The sequence below is a fragment of the Anoplopoma fimbria genome, chromosome 2 (genome assembly GCF_027596085.1).
Source record: "Anoplopoma fimbria isolate UVic2021 breed Golden Eagle Sablefish chromosome 2, Afim_UVic_2022, whole genome shotgun sequence".
Taxonomy (NCBI): domain Eukaryota; kingdom Metazoa; phylum Chordata; class Actinopteri; order Perciformes; family Anoplopomatidae; genus Anoplopoma; species Anoplopoma fimbria.
Genome location: NC_072450.1, coordinates 11,477,597 through 11,487,258, shown reverse-complemented (window position 1 = coordinate 11,487,258; position 9,662 = coordinate 11,477,597). Strand labels below are relative to the sequence as shown.

At 42.4% G+C, this 9,662-nt stretch overlaps 1 protein-coding gene across 2 annotated transcripts in view; it reads right to left on the bottom strand.

Annotated features, from left to right (window-relative positions):
* Positions 1-9,662, bottom strand: part of zgc:158464 (uncharacterized protein LOC791139 homolog) — a 93,008-nt gene continuing 83,346 nt past the window's right edge. For both annotated transcript variants that reach the window (XM_054612732.1, XM_054612742.1), the window contains 3 exons: positions 8,393-8,567; positions 8,123-8,242; positions 1-1,516 (listed from right to left, as the gene is read on the bottom strand). In XM_054612732.1, coding sequence (XP_054468707.1) covers positions 1,330-1,516; positions 8,123-8,242; positions 8,393-8,567 — 482 coding nt within the window. In that variant the 3' untranslated portion in view covers positions 1-1,329. The remainder of the gene's footprint in view (positions 1,517-8,122; positions 8,243-8,392; positions 8,568-9,662) is intronic.

Genomic DNA, 9,662 nt, shown 5'->3' with positions numbered 1-9,662 from the left:
CGGGGCCATCACAAAAGGAGTAACACATCAGTGATATTTACCCCAGAATAAATTACAGTCACAGAACAATCGTCAAAAAGCAGAACTGGAAATCAGCTGATCTAGCGGACTGATTTGACCCATGCATTATAAGGCATTAACCAAACATTTGTTACTGACATCACACAGTATCATATTAGCGACTATACATACAATTGCTGATCTGGAAAATCTGCTTGTTTTATATAAAAAAAAAAAAAAAAACGTGGTTAATCTGTACTCAAAAAACGTATGATGCAATTTTTAAGGGGATCGGGAATGTCGAAGGGAGAGCAGATCGATGTCTGCAATCCCATTGTACCTATTGATCTGCAGATGGGCGAATGAAATTGATTTTCTGAGGTAGACAATGCAGGCATATTTCATTCTCCCGATGCAAAGCCATTCTAAGGAGGGGGAGCGGGGCCAATTTGGTCCATTTGGACAGGCTCTGGTCTCCGGCCTCAGCCAATTGTACTGCGTTAGATGGGTTGACCCATCCATCATGATCATCTGCCTGTCTCACCTCTATGCTACTTACACTGGTGTCATTGGTGTGATACACCCACGCAGTGATGGATAGCAGACAGCATGCACTATGACTAGATAGAGAGATCAGTCTGCAGTGCTCACAGACCTGCTATTTCCACGCAGCTGGGGACTCACCATTCATAGAAGGCCATTTTATTCAATTTCCTGACCACGGTATGGGGCCCATGTGGACAATATCCCTCAACATGCCTCATAAATGTCGCTTCCCTAACATGCCGCTTACAATCTTTAAATCCCCCTTTCAAACAATTACAGTATCAACAGAGCCTAACCACATGGGCAGAGTCAAACTAACTTGTTCATACAATTCTCCCGATGTGCACTCTTAGGAAAAAGGTCCAACTTTTTAAGATAAAAGGTACACTACAGTGACAAATGTTACAATGTTGTACCTGTTTACTTCTTTGAGTGTTAAGTGCTAAGGGAAGTCAGCTCAGGAATCAATGAAATGATGTTCTTCAGATAGTCAGTCTGTGATGCAATGAAGTGGGTGTCTGTCATAAATAAAATAGAATAAAATAATAAAATAATTCTGCAAAATGAAGTCTGTATGTGTAAGATAGTTTGCAGTAGGCCTTCAGAACAGGTCGGGAATCCGTCGGCCAGTGAGGTGAGTCAGGATCAGCAGTTTTGGGGAATGCCGCTGTTCATCTTTCCCATGAGCCTACTGGGTTCTGTCCAGAGGGACAGGAAGCGTGGAGCCACAGGGTGGCCCAGTGGGTACCGCAGGGAACAACGCCTGCAGGTGAACCCAGAGCACTATAGTGTCCTGATGGCCACAGGGTAAAGCAGGGACATGTGTTCGGCACCCTTGATGGGCAATTTCCGGCTGGAGTAGAAATGGATGATCTCAGGCACGCTGTCGAAAGGGCAGCTGTTCTGGCCCAGGATGTACTTGTTCTCCTTCGTCCGCGACAGCTTCATGTGCATGAAGCCCTGGCTGCTCCTGAAAACAGAAGAAGACAAAAGAGAGGGACAGAAAATATGTTATTAGTTTGATAAAAACATTGCCAATAGTCTGCATTATACAGTATATTTTCTGTAGTGACAATTTCCATCTTCAAAAGCATGAAAATGAGTTTTGAAAATAGTTTGTGTACAAAACACTATGACAACATTAACAAGCTAAATGCTAATGTCCTACAAGCTAAATGCTAATGTCAGCGTCATGGTCCATGGATGTATGTTTTTACTCATGGTACTGCAACTGAAATATCCCCTTTGACCCCAAAAAGTTTTTTCCCCATAAAACATTACAAAAATGACTTCTTTAAAACTTTTGTCAGGACACTTTGAACGGCAAAGAGGATCAAATAATTCTAATCGTATTTTTAGTTAAGTGAAAACAAGTGAGGGCATCTCGAAAGTCCTCAGGATTCATCGTGTGGGAACCATTGGTATCTGTACCACATTTCACAGCAATCCATCTAGTAATTGTTGGAATATTTTAGTCCAGACCAAAGTATTGGACCAACCCACCATCACTGCCGCGCCTAGAACCGTGACGCTAGCAAGGCTAAAAACCAATTTAAAGAGAAAAGTATGTCATAAGCCTGCTATATGGGGAACTCACAGATCAGCCCTCCTTGACAGCTACTTTCTCATTTACTCCCTACAGTAGATGCTCCCTACAGTACGTGACAATGTCCTGAAAGCTGGATTACCTCTGATAACTTTGGAGCTGTCTGGGGAGGAGACTAAAAGGCAGGTTGCTTAAGGAGCTGAGTTCCACATGCAGCGCATAAGGATGAGGCCAATGAACCCCCGGGATGAATCACTCAAGCTACAGCAATAAATGCACAGCAAATTAAAAGCTCCCTGTGCGTTTCTAGGGGCCTTCGATCGATACATTTTTAAAGCTTGCCAGTAATCTTCTGCTTTAAAAAAAAGAAAATTACTTTTTTTTTGGAGTTAAGCTATGCAACGGTAAGCTTTAAGTAGGAGCTGATACAAAACTAATGGTTCCTTTATCGTCCTATAAATATACCGTTTTGATCATCTGTCTTTACAAAAACACATTAGCATAATAGCTTTTTCAAACAACAGCTAGTGCTTCCAGCAAGTTTTGATTGCCTAATCTCAACTACTATGCACTTACTTGCTACAAGTGGGAATTATGCCCTATTATCAACATTATGTGCACCAGTTCTTTCCAGCTCACTAAACTCCCACCTGTTCTACTTCATATCTGTTCCGTCCCTAATCGGAAATGTAACCTCTGTTGCTGAAATGCAAAACAATGCAAGGAGGAGGATAAGAACAGACTCTTGTGAGGACTGTGCACGTAAAGGATAAGTGTGTACAACGTGTTAAGTAGAGATATTTTTTATTTTATCAACACAAATAGGAAGTGGGAATATAATTCTGACAGACAGGCATAATAACTCATCTATGGTTTGATAAGACACAGTAAAAAAACAAAACAGGGTGGTCAAGTGAGTTGATGAAGTTTACAACCTTTATCACCTGCCACGCTTCTCTTATCCACGTATATTTTTTTCCTGTTCTTATAACTTATGGGTTCATGAACAGTGAACAACTGAAATATAAAAAAAAAGCCACATCTTTGAGGTCATTGAATATATTCCCACGGTAAATATGTACACAAATTGGTCGATGTGCCCATTATCTGTGATGAACAGGAGCAGGAACAAGGCTTTAGGCACCTTTCTACGCGAGGCGAGTCTATTCTGTACTTATCTTGTAATTGCATGTGTAAAGCCCGCGGATGTGTTCTCTCCCCCTGATGCAGAGAGAGAGAGAACTCGACACGGAGATAACGCTGAAGTGGAAAACAGCTTAGAACGTGCAGGGTTCAATACAGGGAAATCCATCAAGAATAAGAATACATGAAAACCCATAAATGGGGAGTCCTTCCTGTGAGGTTATGCTTTATGTCAACAAATGGGACCAATCCTTTATCTAGAATTAGTGTCGTTAACATTATTATTGCAGAAAACAAAGATCTTTCAGGTTTTGGAATCCTATATATCGTACATGGCAGATGATGGAGAATATTTGAGATTATAAGTGAGCTGATTATGAGCCGAGGTAGAAAGCTGCAGCTATCAGACTTCTGTGTAACCTCCGTTGCTTCCTCAATAATTATTCATGTCATTAACAAGTTCATCATGATTTGAAGAGAGCAGTAAAAGCATACAAATTTCCCCCCGCCACAGGTCTCTAAAGCTCGGCCATTCTGCAAGTGGTGCCAGGAGAGCTTATTTAGAAAATTACAAAAAAAAAAAGCAAATCTTCCCTGAAAAGTGCATTAGATGAGTCTTGATGTGGAGTGCTGGGAGACAGGCGTTAGGTTACATAGAGCCACACTTAAAAGGGCAAACACATCAATAGCATCATTTTTAGATTCCCAACTGATTTTAACAGTCAGGGCTGCTCATCACGTTACAGTCCTAAAGAGACAGAAAGCAGGACAACATAGCAATATGGCTGAGCTGTTGATAAAATGGGGCTTTTTTTTTTTTTTTTTTTTTTAAGAAGACAGGCTTCTGTGGTGTTATCACATCTCTGTGTTTGCAGGCTTCTGTTGTCTAATCAGGATTAATCTCACTGGGAGGTCTACCGTCCTGTTTATGGAGGTTTATGACTTTGATTTGAACTTTGCAGGAACGGCCTGGCAGCAATCACAGCTTATCTTTTCAGCATATTGGATTGCTCCATGGATGATGCTCGCAGTGTTATGAATCTGTGGCACCATAAAAAAGAGGCAAAGTCATCCGCCAAAAGATAATCATTGTTGGCAGAAGAGATGACCTTTTTAAGCATTAGTGGGCATTTAGATATCCTGTTCCCCTATTATTTCATATGAGCCCAAATTGAATGAGTCTAACTGGGAGTAACCCAACCATTCTGTTATACACAATAGATGAAAAAAGGAAATGGTTAGTGGTGTGAAGCAGGCGAAGAAGTTAAAGAAACAGAATCTCAATCAGGCAGATGAAAAGCTTTGATTATATAAACGGCAAAAAGTCAGATTAAATATTTATTTTATGCTTTTTGTCTTGTCTGTGACACATAGAGGAAATCAAAAAATCAAAAAGACACCATAAAAGAAAGACGTGTCTTTAGAAAATTATTTAAATGCAGATTCAAAAACTCTTTGGTTGTTCTTTCAATTGGAAATGTAGTTTCCCTCTCGCTGTGCTGTGGCATCCGACAGATTCTGTTGAAATGATTTTCTTCTGTCGCTATCTTTCACTTTCTCTTGGACACACGCTGAGCAGAGTTCTCTCGTGAGGTGAGAAACGGGGTGACACTGTGCTCTGACAGACTTGTGAAGGGTTTAATACGTTTCAAACACCTAAAAGGGTTTCTCTTCACGGAGAGAGAGGAAAAAAGGAAAGAAAAGGAGCGGTGAGAGGAGAGGGGCAGGTGAACAGAAGAAAAGGGGTCAGGAGGGCAAAACAGACAGAAAATGCTTTCCGTCAGGCCAGGGTACCCTTGAGGTTCGAGGTCTCAGCGACGCCTGTCTTTATCAATAATGCAATACACATATGTGCCACCTCACGGCCTGACACATTTTTCAGCAACCTCAGACATGGAGGATCCTCACCTTGGGGTTTTGACTCATTTTCAGCGGCAGCAGGGGAGACGGGCTCGTGTGAGGAGGCTGAACTCAGAGTCACCTTTGCCTGCAGAATGGTGGCACCTGTCATTCCCTAACAATCAACCTGCTGTTTTCTAGGCTCGATCTGATTGATGCCAAAGGCAGATGATATGACATTGTGTGACAGCCAGGAGCTGACTTACATAAACATATACACATGAAAGTCGACACACACGGAAGCACAAAGCGTCAAGAAACCATCTGTGTCAATGTTTATGCCAACTTTCTCCTTCTGCACGTGTTCTCCTGCCAGCTATTCAGCGAGCAAATGCAGCAAATTGTGAACAGTTTCCACTACGAGGCACTTGACCTGACAGCAAATCTTCAGTCCAAAGACAAGCATCACTGTTCCTATTGATAATTATATTTACTGGTGAGTGAAATGTAATAGTGATTAAAACATCTTGCTGCAGTTTCAAGAGTAAAACACAAAGTGCTTAAAACTCACTCATAAGGATGTCGCCAATCAGAAGCCTCATGTCCAAGAACTATATACATTTTTCCCATGATGCCCCTGGCATTAAAGGGTTGACCACCCCTGCTTAGTGGCTCCTTTCTCTATCACTTTGACTTTTGCCCTAATCAGTGCCAACCCTATCAACTGTGCCTAAGGCATAAGCAAGCTAAGTGTCTGCTTAGGTCAACCAGCACACCGCTGAATACCATTCTGATTAGGGCTCCAAAAAGCTTTAGGGTGGCCCTGAGGTCATCCACTTGTGGAGAAGTGGTGAAGAGTATAGTTCAGACCAAACTACACTGCAGTTCCCCAATGAGTCACAACTGCATCATTTCTCTCCTTCTGCTTCTGCTTCTTAGCGTGACAAACATAGAATGTCATCCAACCACTTGCTTTTGGTGTTTAAACAGAAGCCTTTAAGTCAGAGAAGCATGGAAGTGGTAAATAAACCAACAAGTAAAGCTTCCTTCTATCTCACCAACCGAGTAGCCCATTAGTAAAACACTTTACTAACTGTACTCCCCTTATCATCTGTTTGTCAGACGGATTAAGAAAAATGTACTGGCCCGATTTTCATGAAACTTGGTGGACAGGTGGAACATTGTCCAAGGAGAAACTAAAGTGAAATTATTTTTTCAATTATTGAAGGGGCCTTCTGGTTGTAGCTAAATTACTTTTTTCTTATAATTGCCTGGTTGAAAGAAAATATTCAGTCATATAGGTTAAAGCACCTTTCCAGTGCTTTCTGGTCTTCCTCCCTTAAAAACTTTCACTCAATACTTTTAAAGAATCTAGCAATCAGACATTTAATTTGTTGAGGTAAAGCCTCCAGCATTAGGTAGTCTTTTCCAGCATATTAGAGAGATGGGGGGGGATTCATTCTCTCTAGTTAAAAATAAGTATATCACTATAGGTGTATGCTCCAAAAGTTAACTGGTACAACTAGAAGCGCATTAGCAAATTCTCTCCCCCTCATTAGCAACAACTTTTTGTTCCATCTACATTGGAGGTGAGGGTCTAGTCCACTGCTTCCCTCTTATTTTTGTGAGTATGCCTGCCCTAAAACTACTAATTATTGTATGTTCTCAAATTAAACCCTCTTACTGTCTGTCGCTAAGACTCCCACTGAAATGTGCAAAAAAAAGGCTTTTATGTTCTCTGCCCCTGTAGCCTGAAACACATGCAGACAGATTTGCAACCAGATAGGCAGATCCCAATTATAATATTCAAAAACTGAGTGGAGGGTTTGGAGGCCTGTAGCCTGAAACACATGCAGACAGATTTGCAACCAGATAGGCAGATCCCAATTATAATATTCAGAAAAAAAGAGTGGAGGGTTTGGAGGCTAATTCAATTGGAGTTTGTAATGCTTCCTTAACTAGGTCTGTTTCCTCCTGTCTGTCTTCCTTGGCATTCTGGATACTGTGTATTTTGTATTGTGTGTTTTAACGTTTGCTTGTATGTTGTTTGTAACACTGTATTGTTGCAAGTCGGTAGCTCGGCATTCAGTAGATTTGGATTCTTTCAATCATACAATCATAAACAGATGATTAGTCTCTGAGAGAGGAAGTTAGACAGCCAGCTACAGTAGCATGAAAAGAATGGAGCAGTGTTAAGCATTACGTTTCCCTGCCAAGAAATATAAGCCTCCAGCAAGATGAGCCCATCCGTAATCATGAAGGTTAATAAACGAGGGTCTTATTATCATCATCTCATCTGAAGGTCGTCATGAAGCTGTGCAGATTTCTCTAAATGTCAGATGGTTCAGCCTGCCTGGAAATGTAAGATGGACTATCTGTCAGATATTAAGATTTTAAAAGCTGATGGCTAAAGCGAATGTATCAAGGTTGACTTTGGCAAGTTTTCAGACGGCTACAAATTAGTGTTGATTCTGACACCTGGTACTTGCGGCGCACGATGAAAATAATGAAACCAAACCCGGCAAAGCCACACATTCCCGTGAAAAGAATGGGATGTGACTCCACCGCGGGGCCTTCAAGCTCAAGCAACCTCTAACAAATGTCAGACTAGACTAAACCAATCACAGCGGCTCCTTCGAACCCTCTGCTGGATGCGGCAGGGGTCAGGGGTCGCTGATGAAGGGCAACATTAACTTTGTTGTGGGCATGACATCAGCGAATCAACGAGCCGACGGGGAAAGGTCAGAGGGGGGAGGCGGAGGACAAGGGACGGGGGAGGATGTAGGTGGGAGATAGAGGTCTGAAAGGTGAACATGATTACCATATTGAAAAGGCAGAGTCAGCAGACTATTTCAGCACAGGTATACAAGGACCTTTGGGAGCCAGATGTTGGATTTGACAACAATGTTTAAAGGTAAGCATTGGTAGCTGCAACTCTTTTCTGGCTCTATGTGTCTCTTAAAAAAACGTAACCTTTATTACAATCTAATCTTATCTCAGTTCTGTTTTTGGGGAATGTTATTCAGAGAAAGAGAGTGTTGTCCTTACTTCAGTGAGAGGGAGTAGTCGTTCTTGCTGGTCTCGCTGTTTCTCACCAGGTAGCTGGCCTCCTTACACAGCCGGAGCAGAGACTCTGCATCTGTTCGGCTGATCGCTCCATGGTACCAGCTACAGAGAACAGTAAGGAAACAGTGATGAGAGAGAAAATGGAACAAAGAAATGAAACAAAAAGGGGTCAAATCTGCTCACGAAGGGGCCAAAGTGGTGTATTTGAAATAAAATGCAGTCATAACAAAGCGACACCGTGGCCTGACTCACAACTGGCTCTCCAGGGGCATGGTGGGGTCAATACGCTCCCCGAGGGAGGAGCTGCAGTGGTCCAGTGAAGACATTTTGGTGTTGACCAGACAGCTGCTGGAGTGTCGCTGCAGCGGGCGTGTTTTCCCCTCCTTGGTGGGCGACATTCGAGACTTCTCCACAACATCAAACTGGACTGTGATGGACAAAAAAATGCAACAGTTGTAACATTTCATTTCGTAAGAATATGTATGTACTGTATATGTATGTATGTATGCGTCAGCTAACTTTGAGGTTAAGGTCACTTGGAAAGCTGGTGTGCTTAAAAACAAAAAGGGAGTAGACATTTGAAAAAAGTTATGATGTAAATGGCTGTTAAATATATGTACTAAACTAGAACATTGCAATTGGGTGTGTGTGAACAGAAATCCAGGTTGTGTTTTTACACCCACAAACACGCACACGCACACACACACACACACACACACACACACACAATGTCCCTTTGTGTTACACATCCAACTGAAGGACATGTACACACAGTGGTGGAGGCATAAATCAATCCTGCCACACTGTGCACACATCCCATTGAGTCAAAATACACACACAGGCAAACTTCCCTCCAAACCACTCAAACAACCACATGCATCTGTAAATACACCTCGCATATACTACAGTGTGTGTGGAACGCGTACACGCTTTAACGACACACACACACACACACACAAATGTGCACAGCCGTGCAAACAAGCCCGCTTGGAAAAGTCATGCAAAAATATGCACACACTTGCACAAATCCCACGCACAGGTAGCGCAGGTTAAACATTAAACTGGCTTTTCAAAACTCTCACGGTCAACTGTGGGCACGATAAGCGGCCTTGGCAACCTCACAGGGAAGTGTTTGATGGCATGTTGGGGGCTGGAGGTGACCTGTGCTCATGACATGACTGCTGGAGGTCACTGAGCAACTTCACAGCCAATCAGGACACGGAAAAAAAAAAAACCTTTTACTGCTGTTTACAAAAGCTAACAAGAGAACAAAAGAGAAGATAGTGTCCACAAGGCCGAATGAAAGTGAATTCTCACTCGTGTCAGAGGGGTTATGGAGGTTGGAGTCGCAGTGCGGTCATCTGTGTGCATTTTCCCCTCCGTCATCCATCACTATGATTGATGTCGTAGCACCCTCGGCTTTGGAAAGACCCATTTAGAGCCACTGACACGCTTCTCAAGCAATAACAGCAACAGCTATATGACAAGCTTCAGCCGGAGATTGTTGGCAGCTGAAATGTTT